Source organism: Ischnura elegans, chromosome 13, assembly GCF_921293095.1.
Source record: "Ischnura elegans chromosome 13, ioIscEleg1.1, whole genome shotgun sequence".
Taxonomy (NCBI): Eukaryota; Metazoa; Arthropoda; class Insecta; order Odonata; family Coenagrionidae; genus Ischnura; species Ischnura elegans.
In genome coordinates this window covers 20,962,977-20,982,892 of record NC_060258.1, presented here as the reverse complement: position 1 = coordinate 20,982,892, position 19,916 = coordinate 20,962,977, and the positions used below count along the sequence as shown (strand labels likewise).

Sequence of the window (19,916 nt, the reverse complement as noted above, 5' to 3'; positions counted from 1 at the left end):
GCTGAGAGGCCGATAGCATCCTGCGCAATTTGTATAGAGTTAGCCTATCATATACACTACAAAAGTGTCGACCATGGTCACATCTATACTTTCCCGTTTACACCACAATAGTATGATCATAATTTCCCGTTTACACAGCGCGAATAACGGCCGTTCCATTGTTTCATAAAACGTCATGCAAAAGGCGCAAATCGTCTTTCAGCTGATATTTTTTGTTAGTATCATCGCTCTACTGTGCTCAACTGTGCTTGAGGCAGCGATAAATATAATTGATGAATTAATGTAGCATAGAAAAAATCTGTCGCATCGATTTAAGGAAGTATTTAGCAGGTGATGGTAGGAGATATCGAATTTTTTTTACAAATCTTTTGCTTGTCAGATGATTGCGGATTCAATGTTTGTAACATATCCACACAAAGATAGGATTTTTGATAACTTTCTTTGAATGATCACTTAATGAGTTGCATGGAAAGCAATGATGAGTAATTCATCGAGTCTCGTCAGAAACTTGTATATGTTATTAAGTAGTGTGGATGAACCGCCGTGAGTGAAAATATGCGTTTTTCTCTTATAATCATGAGTGGTGCAATGAACCGGAATTTAACTGTGTCCGGCTTTCATCATCTCAAATTATCTTATGCTTTTATCTAGTTTTATATAAAAAAATCATTGAGGTATGTATATTTATCTCCTATATTTTCCAGCCAAGTCATTAGATGTATTTCTCGTTCAGAAATGCCTTAAATTGAAAATGAAATGACAGTAATTTAGTTGCTATTTTCTTATTTATTAATTTTAGGTGTGTGAGCTGCACTTCACATCGAGTGATATCAGAAAAGAATCTGTGGCCTTGCACGAGGAGATGGGGTGATAATTCGTGTTGAATTCACTGCCTTGACTGCTGGCCTAATCCTTCGTATCCAAAAGGGTTTCTCTAAGTGAAGCTATCATCAGCTGAGGTCCTGCGTGTAGTAGTCTCTGGTGCTCATATTCAATCAGCAATTTTGTGATATGATGCCTTGGTGGAAGTATCATAGGATGTTTAGAATTGTATGGTAATTCTGCAGCGTGCAATCTCCCTCCTACTCTCAATATGTCTTCACCATCTAGAAAAGGAAGTAGCTGCTTGAGTTTACTCTTACCATTTACAACGCTGTTTTCCTTTAATGAAGTCATATCAGATGAATATGATTCAACTTGTGCAATTTTGACAAGTTTTCTTGTTGCTGCCTTCAACTCATGCGGGGTCAGTGATGCAGAGGAATGCTGTTTTTTCCGTTGACAATTGGAAACAAATCGCAGCAGGTAGGCTGTTACCCTCTGTAATTTGGTAAAGGTTGAATAATTATGAATGAATAGCCTTTCAACCTTGCATGCATTTAAACAAATGATTGCATTTCTCTCATCGGGAATATCATCAAAGCACTCTTCCTTACGTCCTTGCTGCCAATTACTTGGATCTTGTTTCAGCCAATCTGGACCCGCCCACCATAAGGAACACTCACGTAGCATTTCGGCAGATATTCCGCGGGAAATAAGATCAGCAGGGTTGTCTTGAGATGGTACATGCTTCCAGTCTTTTGTACTGCTCTGTATCTCAGCCACTCGGCTGGCAACAAATGTTTTCCATTTCGTCGGACATCCAGACACCCATGCCAAGGTTACTGTTGAATCTGTCCATAGATGTACGCTGTCAATTTTATGAATATGAGCGTTTTCTGCAGTTTCTTCATTAATCTTGATAGTAGTAATGCTCCACATGGTTCCAATCTTGGGAGAGTTATTTGTTTAATGGGCGCTACCCTTGACTTTGAGCACAACAAATGCACTGTGTGTTCATTGTTTTGATTGGTAGATCGGATGTAAATACATGCCCCATAAGCTCTCTCAGAAGCATCTGAGAATCCATGTAATTCAATCGATCTTATTTAACCTCTTGTTAGCACGAAACGATTAATCATAATGTCATTCATTGCTGGGATCTGTTTACATAGAGAAAACCATTCTTGTAATAGTTGACATGGTAATCTTTCATCCCAATTATATTTGCACTGCCACAGTTTCTGCATGAATATTTTGAAGGTTATGGTGATTGGACTCACTAATCCTAAGGGATCAAATGTTGATGATATTACAGAGAGAATTTTCCTTTTCGCGCAGTATGAATCCAAAACTGGCAATAGAGGTTTGTGGATTGAATTCACAATAACAAACTGATCAGATTTAGGTAGCCATTTCAAACCTAGTGTTTTCACCATCTGACTATCATCATCTGCCAACGAATGGTTTAGCTCTTTTAATTGCGTTGGAATGGCTTCCAACACCTTCCTGTCATTACTGCACCATTTTCTGAGTTGAAATCCTCCTAGTTCTAATAATTCTTGTAGTTCCCTTTGTAGTTTGATTGCACTTTCTGGAGTATCTGATCCAGTTAAACCGTCGTCCACGTAAAAATCTCTTGTCAAGGCCTCTGCTGTGTCTGGCCTCTATTGTGGTCCGTGCATAATGTGAACTTACGACCATACAAATATTGGTTGAATTTTTTTACACCATACACAACTGCTAAGGCTTCTTTGTCTATCTGTGAGTATTTACATTCTGCCTGAGATAGCGTTCTAGAGTGGAATGCAATCGGTTTCTCCACACCTTCATTGGTCAGGATGCTTAATAATCAACTGACACCCATAGAACTTGCATCAACAGCTAGTTTTAAAGGCAAACTAGGATCATAATGTGCTAAAACAGGGGCTCCAGTTAACACTTCCTTAGCATGGTTAAAAGATGCTGTACACTCATCATCAAATTTAAATGTCACACCCTTTCTTAACAAATTATATAATGGTCTCAAGATTGTTGACATGTTACTGATGAACTTTCCATAATAATTAATTAAACCAATAAATGCTTTGACTTCAGTGACAGTCTTAGGAATAGGTGCATTAACTATGGCTGATATTTTAGACTGAGAGGTCTGCAGTCCCTCTTTGTCTATGATAAACCCCAGGTATTCTACCTGGTCCGCAAAAAACGTGCATTTGTCTTTTCTTACTGTAAAGCCTTTTTCACTAAAGCGCTTGCATACTTCTTGCAATCTACGAAAATGAGTTTCATTATCAGGAGCAGTGATAAGAACATCATCCATGAATACTGAGATACCTTCTAAGTTTTGCAAGGCTTGTTCAATTACCCTTTGGAATATTCCAGGAGCTGACGAGATTCCGTAGGGCATTCAGCAATAAGAAAAAAGACCCTTATGCGTACTTATTGTACATAGTTTTTGAGAGTTCTCGTCTAACTCTAATTGCTTATAAGCTTGGCTCAAATCTAATTTGCTAAAACTTACTCCCTGCTGTAAATTAGCAAATAAATCTTCAATCCTAGGGATAGGGTATTTATCTGTTTCCTAGTACTGATTTAAGGTAACCTTAAAATCACCACATATCCTCATATCGCCGTTCTTTTTTAAAACGGGCACAATTGGTGTTCCCCACTCAGAACTTTCTATAGGGACTAAAATGTGTTCATCTATTAGGCGCTGGAGTTCTTTTTCAACCTTGCCTTTTATAGAGAAGGGTATTGGTCGTGGTTTAAAGTACCTTGGCCTAGAGTTTTCCTTCAGGTTAAGCCTTACCGGTTCTCCCTTATACTGCCCCAATTTGTCAGTAAATACTTCAGGAAATTGACCGAATAACTCGGCTTTCATTATTTCAACATTAGTATCCTTACTGAAACGTTTATCAATGGCACACAAGTTGCTCTTAAATGAAATATCTACTCCAAGCACTTTGAGCCACTCACGACCCATTAATGGATGTGAGCCTCCCTTAATAAGATAAAAATCCAAATTTCTATAATACATATTTTCATAGCACACATCAACCGTTACCTTTCCTAAAGGTAAAATGGGTTCATTAGTATACGAACGCAGAGTGAGATCACAAGGCGACAACAATGTGCAAGAACTGAAATTATTTTTGTAAAATTGGTCACTACAAACAGTGACACTGGCTCCCGTGTCTACTTCAAAAGTTGTTTCCCGACCTTGAACTAAAACCTTAATTTTAACAGGGTCAACCGTAGTTACTTCTGTTACTCTTTCACTCACATTGAATAAATGTTGAACATCTTCAACGCAACCTTTGGAATGATCGTTACCCGAGATGCTTTTTGAATTACACACATTAGAGTGATCATCACTCACGAAATTGTGTTGCCTATTATGTGCAGATCTTTTATTTTGAAATTTAAACTGATTTTGCCCATTTTTCTTAAACTTATAACAATGGTAGTCTGGTATCTTACCAGATTCTGCTGACTTACACACTTTAGAAATGTGATTTCTCTTACCACATTTATGGCACACAACACCAAACAACCTGCACTGCTTTCTGTAATGGCCATACTGCCCACAGCACAAACACTGCACTTTCTCTAGTAGTAGTAGGTTTGGGGTTAAGGGTGCGTCGACAGCTAAGGTCATTAGCACCACGCGCAATCAAATTGCGACATAAGCATATACTATAATTTCAGTTTGGTGCGGCACTGTTGACAATATTGATGTAAACTTCGAGCCTATCAAATCGAATTCACAAGACCAGTTTTCTTAACGAATTCTATGACGCGGCATAGGCGGCCAGGGTCATCGCCCAGAATAAATTCTAGGTTGCCCCTGACGCCTGTCCGGCTTCGCGTAATATGATGCTCATCACACTCCGTCAAGAGGTGTCTCACAGTCAGGGGACAGTCACAATAGCCACATCGAGGTGGGATCTTGTCTTGGGTGAAGAGATAGGAATGTGTCAGGGCGCAATGACCGATTCTCAGTCTAGTAATAATGACCTCCTCCCTACGATTCCTCCCAACAGAAGAGGGCCACATTGACGTAACCGGTTTGATAATTCTCAGTTTGTTATTCGTTACGTTCGTCCATACCTCACTCCACTGCCGTAGAACTATTCCGCGCATGGCCATCTGCAGGTCTTGATAGGTTACAGTAGTCGAAGCCTGCGCCGGCAGCGTGAGCGCCGCCTTTGCAGCTGCATCTGCTTTTTCGTTTCCTGTTATTCCCATGTGCCCGGGAACCCATAGGAACGACACTTGGCGTCCACGTTTACAGATATAATATAGAGCGATTTGGATATCTTGCACAATAGGGTGCGTCGGGAAAATAGCGGCGATAGATTGCAGCGAGCTCTTTGAGTCGGTGCATACTATGGTGGAAGGGTTGCAATCGTCGGCGACCATCCCCAACGCCATCTTAATGGCGATAAGCTCCGCTGTGTAAATGCTACACAACGGGCTGAGTCTCGTCTGCTTGATGCCGTGGTATGCCGAGGACACTGCGCAGGCACAGGCGGCTTCCGACTTGGATCCGTCTGTATACATGAGTCGACTGCCCTTATGGCGACTGACGAATTCATTAAAATGACACTGATACTCTGAGGCAGTGGAGTATTCTTTCTGGAGTCCTTTAAAAGCATCATAAATTTTGGGATGTGGAATTATCCATGGCAGGATATCGGGGTAAACGATTGGAGCTACATCCGGGAGTTGAATTCCGGATGCTTCGATGAACTCTTTCAATCGTACACATAGTGGCTTAGTGGCTCTCGTTCTTATAATAAAAATTCTTAAAAACTTTGGATTAAAAACAATGTTAAAACACGGGTGACCTCTTGAGGCTAAGATTTTCGCCGCGTAGTTTAACATCAGGATGTTCCTTCGGCTCTGCAAAGGCGGCTCTCCAGCGTCTGCATAAATGCTGAGCACCGGGCTGGTGCGGAAGGCACCAGTTGAGAGCCGCAACCCTGTGTTGTGCAGCATCGTCAAGGTTCTTAAAATTGACTCGCGGCCAGACGAGTACATAAAACTCCCATAGTCCAGCTTGGATCGAACAAGTGCGCGATATAGTAAAAGCATCATGCTGCGGTCGGCGCCCCATGAGGAGTGGGTTAAAAACTTTAAAATATTTAGGGTCCTAAGACAGTTATTTCTTAAAAACTGAATATGTTCCCGCCAATTTAATCGGTGGTCTAGGGTCATACCTAGGAACCGAGCCGACTCCACGTACGGAAGGGGTCTGCCATCCAGTTTTAAAACTGGAGGGGCAAAGTAACCTCTCTTCCGGTGAAAATGCACGCATATGGTCTTTTCCGCTGAAAATTTAAAACCATTTTTCCGTGACCAGTTGCCTAGGTTATTTAAAGCTAACTGTAGTTGTCTGGCTACCGATACAAGTTTGGACGACCGGCAAAAGATTGCCAGGTCATCCACGAACAGCGAGCTCATCGTTGGGGCTTTGACACAATCCGCCACGTCATTTACGGCTATCGCGAAAAGTGTCACGCTCAATACGGAGCCCTGTGGTACCCCATTTTCCAGGGAATAAGAGTGCGATAAGTCTCGGCCTATTCTGACCTTAAAAGTGCGGTTCTTTAAAAAATTTTCAATGAATATTGGCAGATGGCCTCTAAATCCCCATTTGTGGAGCGTCAAGAGTATTTTCCGGCGCCAGACCCGGTCGTAAGCCTTCTCTAGATCAAAGAAAATACCAACAACGTGCTGACGAAGGACAAAGGCCTCCTGGATGTAGTTCTCTGTCCTGACAAGGTGGTCAACTGTCGATCGGCCGCGTCGGAAGCCACATTGGACAGTGGAAAGAAGGTTTCGACGCTCCAGCCACCAAACAAGTCGTCGGTTCACCATTCTTTCCATTACCTTACACAGACAGCTGGTGAGGGATATTGGACGATAGTTGTTCGGATCAGATTTATCCTTGCCCTGTTTTAAAATTGGAATAACTATAGATTCGCGCCAGGACGGTGGGAAGCTTCTCTCTGCCCAAAGTTGATTGAAACATAAAAGAACTTCCAATAAAGCTCTCTCTGGAAGATTCCGGAGAAAGGCATTATGGATCTCATCCATCCCCGGAGACGTGTCGCGGGAAGCTGCGATTGCTGATTTTAGTTCCCAAAGGGAAAATGGGACATTGTAGTCCGCCAGTGTCCCCCTATCAGCGAAAGAAAGTGTGTGCAATTCGCAGCGTCTCTTCAAGGATAGGAAGGAGTCCTCATAATTGGAGTTGCCGCTTATGTTAGCTAACAGCCGTCCGAATATCTCGCTGATGGCGGCCGATGAGGTTACGATGTTGTCATTGTTTTTAATGTATGTGACTCCATGCTGACGGTGGTCACCACAGATACTCCTCACCTTTTTCCACACCTGCGACACTGGTGTCCAGCAGTTTATCCCGGATACAAATGATATCCAGGAGTCTTTCTTCGCCTCTTTGACCACCTTTCGGGCTTTGGCTCGGAGACGGCGAAAGGAAGCCAAATTTATGGCTGTTGGGTATTTATTAAAAATTCTTAGCGCTCTCTTGCGTGCCTGAATAGCCTTGGCGCAATCGTCGTTCCACCATGGAACGGAAGGCTTCATACGGGCGTGTCCTGACCTTGGCACACTACTATTTGCACATTCGCCGATACTGTTTGTCAAAAATTCAATATTCTGGATACCACAGCGGCCTTCGTTAAATGTAAAATTGAATGATTCTTTAAAAAGAGCCCAGTCGGCTCTCCGGATACTCCAATTGCTAGGACGTAAAATATTGGGGTTAAAATATTCCTCTCTATTAATAGTAATGGGGAAGTGATCACTCCCACATAGATCGTCGTGAACATTCATTTGGAATTTGTCCATTAATGTGCTCGAAGTAAAACAAAGGTCAATAGTCGAATAATTGCCGTTAAAACTATTGAACCTAGTTTTCTTTCCGTCGTTTAATAAAACCAGGTTAGAGACTGTTAAAAACTGCGATAAAATGCGTCCTCTCTGATTGCACTGTGCCCTGGAGCTACCCCATAGTGTATCATGGGCATTAAAATCACCTACTATAATAAAGGGTTTTGACAGTTGGCAGATAAGGGAGTCTAAATAAAAAAGGGTCACCGGTGCCCCCTCTGGAAGGTATACGTTACATAGAGTCACCGACTGGGGGCCGTGCAGCGTTACCGCTACCGCCTGAAAAGGCGTGTTAAGCGCCACCCGGGAGACATGAAGGGTCTCCCTAGTGGCGATCATAACACCACCGTGTGCCCGTTGGCCACTTATGTCGTCATATCTAAAAACGTTAAAACCACTTAAAATACCCTTGTCCGTTGCTTTAAAATGTGTTTCTTGCAGGCAAATGCACATTGGATTGAAATCACGCAGTAAAATGGCCAGCTCCTCCTTGTGCCGATAAAAACCATTACAATTCCATTGTAAAATAAAAGCCATGATTAAAGATAAATAAAAAACTTGAACTGCGTGAGGTATGTTCAGCGCTTAAGTCTATTCTTCTTTGTCTTTTTCTTGGCTTGGAGGATCTCTGTCTCTGAGAGACTTTCGTCTTCCTCCATTGACTCTGGTTGGTTCAGTTTACCTTTTGTGACGCCGGAGGTAGTTGGGGGTGGCGTAACCTCACGCTTCTTTTGCGTTACGCCAGTGTTTTGATTGGTTGGGTTCCTTTTAGGGGAACCCACAGCGGTGGAATTATTTTTAGCAGCCGGTTTAGATGCCTTATCCGGTTTGGCAGGTTCTACAGTGTTATTATCATTCTTGGGGATAGAGTCGGTTTGTGTGCCAATTGAGGCCTTAGTGACCGTTGATTCGACAACCTTAGCAAAGGATTTCGAGAAGGTCGGGGCAGTTATTGATCTATACTTCTTCCTTGCGTCGAAATATGTAATTTTCTCTGTTGTTTTAATCTCCATTATTTTACGCTCTTCTAACATTTTTGGGCATTTGCGGGAATAAGCGGGGTGTGCGCCCTCGCAGTTCACACATTGCGGACCCTTGGGGCAGCTGGAGTCACCGTGTGAATCCTGGCCGCAGCGTGGGCAGGTGGCCTTGCCTTCGCATCGCGTTGCGATGTGACCGAAGCGCTGGCACTGGAAGCAGCGCATCGGGGCTGGTATGAATGGTCGCACGGGAACTGATTCATACCCTATGAACACCTTGTCGGGGAGCCGATCGCACGAAAACGTAAGCACTACGGATGTGGTATTTGATACTTCTCCGTTCCGTTTTGTGGTTAGTCGACGAACATCGCTCACTCCCTGAGATGCCATCTCATGCTTTATTTCGTCGACTTCCACATACAAAAGATCGTAGTGACTAATTACGCCCCGACAAGTGTTTAGGGTTCGGTGGACCTCCACTGTCACTGGGATATCATTTAACAGCTTCATTTTAAGGATCTTCTCGCTTTGCGCCTTGTTCGATGTTTCAATTAATAGGGTCCCGTCGCGTAACTTCTTTGCAGACTTTATGTCTCCCGGTACTGCTGCAGATAACACTTTACGGATTAAGAAGGGGGACACTTTTTTCAGCGTTTCCCCTTCCTTCTGGCTTTTCATTACCAAGAACTTGTTGTTTTTCATTTCTCCCCCGCCCGTTTCTGGACGGGATCTTTTTGGAGGTGGAGATAAATTGTGATCCATAGACTAACCCTTTATTCATCCCCTGGGCTCCCCACCCACCACGGAGCCACACATTCGGGACGCCACACCGAGATCCGGTGTGGTCGCCAGGGCTACCCAAGGGATATAGGAACCTTCGATAGGAGGTCTCTTTCGGGTTAGAACCTCCAGCGCGGGGGCCCTCCGAACCCACACGCCTTCGGCCGCCCTACGGAGACCCCCATATCTCCAGCACTAACCCGTCCTGGCGTACGCTCGGAAGGAGCCGCCAAGCTCCCCAGCCGCCAGGAGCCGATTGACCGAGCTGGGCTCTTCTCGGCCGCCCGTTTTTCGGGGAATCCAGGGCCGAAGTGGGGTGTTGGACTCCGGCCCATACCGGGTTTCCGACGCCCAGCTGGGTGCCGGAGAACTCACCCACCAGGATCCCCTTCTCCCCCTTGTACGGGTCTCCACGCACGGCAAACACGTGGGTGAATCTGGACGCCAGATGTTTCGGCTACTCAGCACAGCAGAGTCACATGCTGTCTGGACGCTATCCTAGCGTACGAAGGGATTTTTGATGAGGTTGTCTCCCCGGTGGGCCGGTGGTGGGCCCGGTGGGTCCGTGGGGGTGCGACTCCCCAAAGGAAGAGATTACTCTCTTCCCCCCGTACGGGGGCACTTTCTCTAATCTTGACCTCTGGTTTGCTCCGCACCCATCCTTCGTCTGTGGACGTTGTTGTGCTGCCATCTGCTGGACTCGGCCGCTGCTGTTGTTGACCGTCAGCGTCGCTGCATCCTTCTCCGCCGCCTCCACCGAGCAGACGATTTTCACTGCCTGGTCGTAGGTCAGGGCTGCCTCTCCCAGTAATCTCTGCTTGGTTGATTCACTTCTGATACCGCTCACCAATCGGTCTCTGAGGTAGTCATTAAGAGCCGCGCCAAACTCGCAGTAGGTGGATAACTTTTTGAGACTGGCGATGTACTCTGCTATGGATTCGCCATCATGCTGATTCCTTTTACTAAACTTGTATCGCTCGGCAATGAACGATGGCTTAGGATACAAGTGTTCCTGAATCAACTTCACTAACTCGTTTAAAGTTTTTGAAGATGGTTTTGCAGGCGTACATAGATCCCGCAATAAACTATAAGTTTTCACACCTACGACAGTTAGTAGTGTGCTCACTTTTTTTTCATCTGCTACATTATTGCAGTCCACAAATAGTTCAAAACGCTCAATATAAGAGTCCCAACTTTCCACGCAGTTATCGAATTCACCGATTCGCCTATAATACCTGACATAATTGCTCCTTTTCTAAATGAATAACGGCGTACTTATTCACCGTTACCTGTTTAGACATCAAAATGTTCAGATTTTGAGTCCCCACGTGGTGCATGATAATGAAGGTACAGCTTCCTTCCGTTTTAACTTTCGTAAAAAAAAACTAACCACGTACAATCGAACTGGTTGCATTGCACACACGGGTTGTAATTAATTTTACGGAATTATACGAAACTATACATCTCGTCGCCAATTGTAACGTACTACAGGCCTTGAGAGGGATTGGCTAATTGAAACTTCAGTGAACTGCATTTCGTGAGAGGCACACACAGACTGACTGACTCCGCCGGTTCTTTTCAGCCTTGCTTCTACAGTGGCGCCAATGTTGGCCAATCACATTTATTCTTTTTCATACATTACAACATACATTTTCATACATTACATATGTTGTCTCAGGTAGGGTGCAATTTAGGTGCATACTGCTATTTGTACTTTTCTTTTGGGTGTTCTATTTATATTAATGTTTACATTGTAGTCGTAAGATATTTTTGTCGTATATTGCTTTATTAATTGGTTACTCCACGTTTAGGTACGTTTTGTCAATTTGTGAATAGGTGACCCCGAGAAATATGACGAAAGTTGAGTGCCTAACTACCCGACTCTTCAGGTTGATTTAACGAAAAGCGGAACCTGTTCCAATCTGGTTTTTACATTTAGTTTAAAATTAGACTGTTCACACTATTAAGTACATCATCGTGAACTCGTGAAATTTAATGCTCGCAGTTAACCGGTCTTCAATGCAGTAGAATTATTTATAGTGGAGTAAAAGGATGCAGCCAGCCCGATTGCATCGTTCAAAAGTAGGCATAATCGTTTAAAATTTCTGTAAAATGTAAAATTAATTTTTATTATTGGTATTGTACCCCACGGTTCCACGTTATCTTACCCCATGGCGTTTTGTTGCATTAGAAGAAAAAAATTGAAGAACGAGCCGAGGTCATTGGTAAAAAATTTGGCTAATCGGAAGGCCGAGAGGTTTAAAGTTTGCAACTGACAAGGTTGATAAACAGATAACTGCAATATTGACGAGCCTCGTTTTCTGTGATGATTTTCAACAATGTCTAATTTTTAAGAAAAAACTGTTTCGGTTCTACATTCTGTTTTGGTTTTAATAATTTCGATTGAAGTTACATGCACTGAAATAAATTATTTTTGTTGAAGAGTATACCTTGCTGCACTTTTCTCTGAAGTCCCCATGTAAAGAGTGCTTTGTCATTTATGTAAAGTCGGGAAAATAGAAAATAAGAGTGGATTCTGTACACTTTCCAGCATTATTTTCACTCTTCAGTGTGATATCAATTCTTAATTAATAAATTTAGTCTTTTTTCCATAAAACATTGCAGAAATTAAATGAGTGTTATTGTATTTTACATAACTCCTGACATAAAGTTGGTTTCTTACTATAATTTGGCATGCTTGTTTTTTAAATATAATACCTGCATTGGTGTGCTTTGTCTTAAATGAAGAGATCTTGGCAGTTGTGTGTATAAGATTTTTTCCAAATTTTAATTGCATCTTCTTCAACAAATTCATTGACACAATTGCAAAGAAACTAAATACAGGGTGTCTCATTTATCTTGACCACCTGAAATAATTTTTGTCCAGATGCAAATTCAAAAATGTGTCAAGCAAATGTTCATTAGCCGTCAGGGGGACATTAATCAGCGTGATTGCCTTCCTTCCCACACAGCACAAAGTGAATAATATGCACATAATATTCAAATATTATGCGAATATTATGCCACCACAATGGTATAAAACGCGCATATTATGTACATAATATGTGCATATAAATGGTATAATGTCCTCATAAATTGCGATATTATGCGCATAATATGCGGAATATATGCAGTGATGGAATGGCATAATGTTTGCATATATACGGAATATATGAGGACATTATACCATTTATATGCTCCTTTTATGTACATATTATGCACAATTTATACCATTGATGTGGCTATATATATGCACATATTATACCCATTTATGCCATTTATATGCTCCTTTTATGTGCATATTATGCACGATTTATACCATTGATGTGGCTATATATATGCACATATTATACCCATATATATGCACCTTTTATGTACATATTATGCACAATTTATACCATGGATGTGGCCTAAAATATATGCGCATATTATACCATTTATATGCTCCTTTTAGGCACGATTTATACCATTGATGTGGCTAAATATACGCTCATATTATACCCATATATACCATTAGTATGCACCTTTAGGTACATGTTATGCACATTTTATACCATATCTAAGAACCTCTTATGCATATTTTATACCGTTGATGTGTGATAATATGCAGTTGCATAATGTTCGAAAATTACATGAATAAAAATTGATTTCTGGAAACGAGGAGAAATTTAATGAATCATTCATCTAGACACAGCATAGGTACATTGCACTAAAACAAGGCACAATCCTTCAGCGTTGTATCACAAATATACAAATATTCAGTTTAGGAGTCCTATATCATCGCAAATTTGGTTTAAATATCATGTGAATGACATCTAAAGACAAACATTAACCCTTCCATAATCGTTACTCATGAAATTGCGATTAGAAAGTACAAAGTATGTCACACGAATTCACAATCACAACACACGCGATGATTCCTTCCATGACATCCGCATGGTTGAACATCTACGATCTTTTCTTAGCGAATGTATTAAAAATGGTCCAAAATGTGATTCCAAGCCACAAAGAGGTCTTCTAATCGCATAATTATCTCTGTGTTAGTCATAGAGTTGTGGCGAGCAATCACGCAAACGATGTAAGCAAGCCGTTCTTGAAAATGCACTCCGAAACAATAAAGATAATATTGTCATTAATAATCACAAATTAAAATAATTATATGCATATATGATCAAGTATGTGATATCTTCAGGGCGAAAGTGCAGCTCACAACCTGGATCAGTACCTAAGTGCCAAAACTTCGTCTTTCCTTGGAATAACCTTCCTTCACTTTTCAAACTGGGACTCTGACTGAAAAAGTACCGTCATAAGATATACATTTAGGTAATTAAAAAAATTAATTAAAGTACTGGGAATAACACTCAAAATTAGGAGCTGATAAATTTCAGATTTGCTTTCAAACCCTATGACAAACGACAACGACTCACGTACGTGTACTTACTTTGATTTTAAATAAAGTCCTGTTCTTCATACCATGAAGCTTATTATTCCTTATCGTATATGCGTTACCAGAATAGTACTGTGACATAAAATAGTTCCGTAAACCCATCTTTTCCTCATTAATATTAGAGTTTTCAATAGACATTCAATTCTCCCAACTACGGCAATATGGCTACGGCTGGCTACGGGAACAACCATGGAACAACTAACAACAATGAACAACAACACAACGGCCATGGACAACGGCAATATGGCTACCAAGCTGCCTACCTCGCTAGACCGGAATATGCTGGTGTGTAAAATAAAAAAATATTAATAATAGTGGAGTATTCTGCAAACGATACGAAATTGTTAGTGATATATTAAAACATAAGTTTTCACATTTTTTTGATACAGAGGATGTATGATCATCGATTTTTACAGATACAATCAAGTTTACGGCGGCATAATATTTAAATATAATGTGCATATTATTCGCATATTATGTGCATAATCGACGGAATATTATTTGCATATTATGCCTATCCATTTATGCAACTTTTATACTGAATAGGATTTTTGAGTTTGGTGGGTGGCTGCTGATTTATGATTCTCATGAGAATCATAATTAATGATAAAATGTTACTAACAACGAAATAATATGCATACAATGTCAATATAATTAATAGTTTACGGCGGCATAATATTTAAATATAATGTGCATATTATTCGCATATTATGTGCATAATCGACGGAATATTATTTGCATATTATGCCTATCCATTTATGCAACTTTTACACTGAATAGGATTTTTGAGTTTGCTGGGTGGCTGCTGATTTATGATTCTTATATGAATCATAATTAACGATGAAATGTTACTAACAATGTAATAATATACATATTATGTCAATATTATAGTAATAGTTTACAGCGGCATAATATTTAAATATTATGTGCATATTATTCGCATAATATGTGCATAATCGACGGAATATTATTTGCATATTATACCTATCCATTTATGCAACTTTTATACGGTATAAATTTTGAGTGTGCTGTGTGGGTTGTAGCTTTGTTATTTACAAAGATATGAACAGCGGTATGTCTTTTTTAAATGGCACCCTACATTTTTTATACAGCAATTCATTTCAGTTCCTAAAGACTTATTCACAAATGTAGCGCAGTGGACCATGTTTTGACTTGGTTGTCATTTGTTTATTGCTAACTCCAGTAAGTGGACGTGGTTGTGGTCCCGCGCTGAAAGTGACTTTCAAGTTATGTATTGACTTCCTTTTCATTTGTTTACTGCCAACTCTGGTAAGTGGACGAGTTTCTTATGTTTTCATATTGTTGAGTTTATGTTAATGGTCCACTGTGCTACATTTTATAAGTCTTTAAGAGATGAAATGAATCGCTGAATAAAAAATATAGGGTGCCATTTAAAAAAAAACATACCGCTGTTCATATCTTTGTAAATATCAAAGCTACAAGGAAGGCAGTCATGCCAATTAATGTCCCCCTGATGGCCAATGAACATTTGCTTGACACAATTTTTGAATTTGCATCTGGACAAAAAGTTATTTCAGGCGGTCAAGATAAATAGGACACACTGTATATCTATCTCGTAAATTCCTTTCTGGAAATGCTGCATTGGTTGCATTCTCTGTTTGTCGTTTCACTCCTCATCTTGGAAGCACGTTCAAGAGAATGAGAGAGAAAACATTCTCGTCGTGATCTTTTATACGATTCATTATCCCATTGTCGGCCCAATTTGAACTCCCTTGGAAGGCGATAGCCATTGGGCACTAAGCCAGAATCACGCGTTCATTTCATTCGTCATTTTCAAGTGATCACTCGCAAATGATCGTCGCCGGCCATTGTTTTTCGTGATCACTGCAATGAAGAGGATTCCCATCACTTTTTTCATCACTAGTCTGGTCGCTTTTTCCATCCCTAAAACTCACTAAAACCCCATATCAGCCAATCAGAAGGCATGACCGTATGTTGTGATTGCAGTGCAACATTTGACAATAGGGTGGTTTCCTATTATTTTTTTATTGCCTAAATCTAAAGATTATTACTCCTGGAGTACGTACCTATTTCACGCTTTTAGATTTTTAAATGACAATGTATATTTTTTGCGAATAAATGAAAGGTGAAAATTTTCAAGCGCGCGAAAATGCGACGCGTAAGTATGAATGCCGGGAAATCTCTCCGTACGTCGTATTTCTGGTTCCCCCTCCCTCCCGGTGAGGTGACCTTGAGGCGAGACTTAGCGCTGATATGTCGCAGGCTGCTAGCGGCTAGCTGAGTACCCTGCTGGCTGGTAGTGCTTGGCTTAAGTAAGGATTATTAATACCTTATCAAACGAGGAAAACTTTCCGACCTTAGCCAGTTTTAATAAGTGATTATTAAGACATGTTTCCCTGAGCTCTGCGCCTCTTCCATGCATTGGTAACCCCAGACGATGTATAACTCCTATCTTCTCCTATAGAAACTAGGTCCCTGTGATGTCACGTGAAGTGGCATCCATCGCATGGGCGCCAATCTGTCCTCTTTCAAATGAGGATAAAAATGGACCAATGCCATTTGTCTAAACCGGCATTTCTCAAACGAAATAATTTTTTTATTATGAATACACTAATGGTGGGTAACGAATCGCAATTATTGCCTTTTCTTTTCTACCCTATTGTGGGAACAACATAGATAAACAAACACGCTATCTATATTTTAGTGATGCAGGTGCTTTGACAAAGAGCTGTGATATCGGAAATGATGCGATAAGATGCAGGAGGGTGATGATGTCAGTTGATGTGACTCGTGTCTTTCTTTTGTTTTAGGTCCAGGATGGATCTCCAGGGCAACAGGCTGGCCTCGAATCATTCTTTGACTTCATTGTTTCCATCGGGAACAAAAGATTGGTATGTGTAGATAAGTAACCTTTGGTCTACAACGAGACTTAAGCTTCAAATGACGCTATACACGGTGAATGATCATGCAAATGATATCATGCGCTGTGTGTAACGGAAAAATTTGCGAATGAACCGTCACGCGCATGTACATTCAATGAAAATTATAATATATATGTGTGCTATTTTTGCTGGCATGATACCGTGAATCAGTGGCGCAGCAAGGGGGAATAAAACCTCCCCCAGAGCTCAGAAAATTTTTTAAGCTTTATCCATTTTACTTATTTGGATCAGTATTCTTTAATAGAATAGTGTTAGGATTAATCAAATATCCCTCAGAAAGCCATAAAACCTGCCATTTTAAGCCATTATTCTTATAAATTTTCTGGCAGTGGGCCCCTGCAACTCCTGCTAACCCTGGTGGGTATGCAATACCCCCACACCCGTAAGTACTAGGTAGTTGCGCCTGAAACCCCCTCTAACCTTAATTCTTAGCTGCACCCCTGCCGTGAATGATGGCATGATAATTCACGGTCTATAGCAGCCATAAGGGAACCAAAATGCAACTATACAATGGTTAAGTAAACTATAAGACATAAAATGTATGGGCCAAAAAAAAAGCTATTCAGGCTTCTATCAGGGATATCTCTCTCCATTCGCCTGACATTTCGGAACCCATATTGAATTCCATCATGAAGGCTGATGGTGAGTGGATCAAGTGAGCCAGCTTTTTATGCTGTTTCTTAGTTGTCACATGATTGGCTTGGAGTCAGCCAAACAGATTCGGCAACGATACTTTCTATCAAATCGCCAATTTTTGTCGGATCTTCACCAAAATTAGTATGCATAACTCAGTGTGCAGATGAATGAGTGGACAGTGTCTGTGAGTGACTGGCCTTGTAATGATGATCGAAATATCGAGTTTTCTTTGGATGTGTCTATCGTAGTTCTACAATCAAGTTTGAGAGGTTTTCAAGGTTTCACGATGACTTTCACGGCTACATTCTGGTTTTTTCGCGGTGTACAAAATTCGTGGCTCATTCATGGTTATAAAGTTCTCACGGTTGGGTGGGAACCCTAACTGAGCAATGCTTGGAAACCATCCCTGAAGAGAAACTGGGGTGACAGTATAGTTTTATCGAATCGCCAATTTTCGTCAGATCTTCACCAAAATTATCAATGCATAACTTATTTCACATTCTAAACAATCCTAGGGGTGGGCGAAAGCACTTCGAGTACATATAAAAATTTACTAATTCATTACTTATCTTGCTTTCGGATGGGTAATTTATATGCAGCATCAGTGGCACAGCACGGGGGGGGAGGGTTTTGGGGGATAAAACCCCCCTCAAGAGCTCAGAGAAATTTTTAAGTTTAGTCCATTTTACTTAATTGCATTGATATTACTAATAGAATAGTGTAAGGATTAATAAAATATCCCTTATAAAGCCGTAAAATTCACCATTTTCAACCATTTACATTAAGATTTCGCAAATTATTAATCTCGCACCTATCGCTTATCCTGGTGGGTATTCCATACCCCCACAAACCCCGGTATTAGTGGCACGTAATCCCCCCCCCAGCCTTAATTCCTAGCTGCGCACCTGTGCAGCATTAGCCGTCATTGTGGAGAAAAGACGATCGAAAACAAACTGTTGTTAAGGTGAACAACTTAGTTTGTATAAGAATCACTTTTTTGTATTTGTTTGTTTGATCGGAAACAATACCCAGATTTTGGCGTGGTCGTTTGGGTATAGACGGGGCATGATGTGTCTTGTAAAGGATGCAAATTTTCCCTTCTACATTCTGTAAAATCCGAGCGAATGACTAGCCTATTCCTAGTGTACGGTCGTTTAACGTCACTTACCGTTCCTGAAAAATGTGACGATAAACGAAATGACGTTAATCGAAGCATAATATCCCACAACAAACAATGTAAAAAGTGAATATCGGCTCCTAGACCTCACAATTCCTGCGCGAAAAAAATGTTAGCGTATCATATCTGGGGCATTTTTTACGGTGGGAATGCTAAACTATCGCATAAATACGAGTTTCTGTCTTCATCGAGGACAATAGCAGCAGTGACGTAAATCCTTCTCCATTTTTGTATCTTCCAGCATTTGCTTTTCGGCTTCGCTATGGTGGTCGCCCGGGCGAGCGTCGCGTCGCCTCAGCATCATCATCGCTGAAACATCGTCGCAGTTATAGGGACCAAAATTATTGTGAACTCGGCAAAAAAAGTGACGACGAAAACTCCGAGTTCTACACGGAAAAACGCCTTGAAATCACTTTTTAGGTTCCTGAAAACCATTTTGTCGCGCAGAATTCATTTTGCAGAAATTTTTGCTAAAACCGTTATCGCAATTAAAATAAACACACCGTTTTACACTTTGCTTAAACTGACTGTATTACTGCCCACAAAACGAACAACCTTCAACGCCCGCCGCTTCGCCTTTTTTTTCCTATGCGAAATTTAAAAGACTTGACGTTATCGCGAAGCGTAGGTTCGATAAACGAATGACGATCTCAAAATTTTCGTGACGTTATCGCGAAATGACGTTAAACGGGGTGACGTTGAATGAGGACTCACTGTACTGTCACCCCAGATTCTCCTCAGGGATGGTTTCCACGCATTGCTCAGTTAGGGTTCCCCCCTCAACCATGAAAATCGTAAAACTGTGAATACGCCGTGAATTTCGTCTACCTTGAAAAACCTGGAAATAGCCGTGAAATTCTTTGTGAAACCTTAAAAACCTCTCAAACTTAATTGTAGATCTATAATGGACGGATCAAAAGAAAAATGGATTTGTAGATCATAATTCAAGGTCTGTCACATGTCGACTCAGTTATCTGCACACGTATGTATTCGAAGCGCAAATATTAATTGGTCCTTAAGACAGACCTTAACAAGAGACAGACCTTAAGGCTGTGATTGGAAGACCTTTAACCAAAGTGATCATTAGCCCTGGCGAGAAATCGGACACCTCTTCGCTTCCCTGTCACCCTCCATTTTCTCACTCACGACCTTTAGCCGGACCTGAATTTTGCTAACGATAGGAGACGTCATAAGAGCACTTTCATTGG

The 19,916-nt window shown here is 41.1% G+C and overlaps 1 protein-coding gene across 3 annotated transcripts in view; it reads left to right on the top strand.

The window, feature by feature from the left end:
- The first annotated feature begins 232 nt into the window (after nt 1–232).
- Nucleotides 233–19,916, top strand: part of LOC124170297 (Golgi reassembly-stacking protein 2-like) — a 32,220-nt gene continuing 12,536 nt past the window's right edge. Inside the window, exons 1-3 of one of the 3 annotated variants that reach the window (XM_046549008.1) lie at nt 233–330; nt 800–1,305; nt 16,764–16,844. In XM_046549008.1, coding sequence (XP_046404964.1) covers nt 1,264–1,305; nt 16,764–16,844 — 123 coding nt within the window. In that variant the 5' untranslated portion in view covers nt 233–330; nt 800–1,263. The other 2 variants (XM_046549006.1, XM_046549009.1) reach the window with 2 other exon arrangements.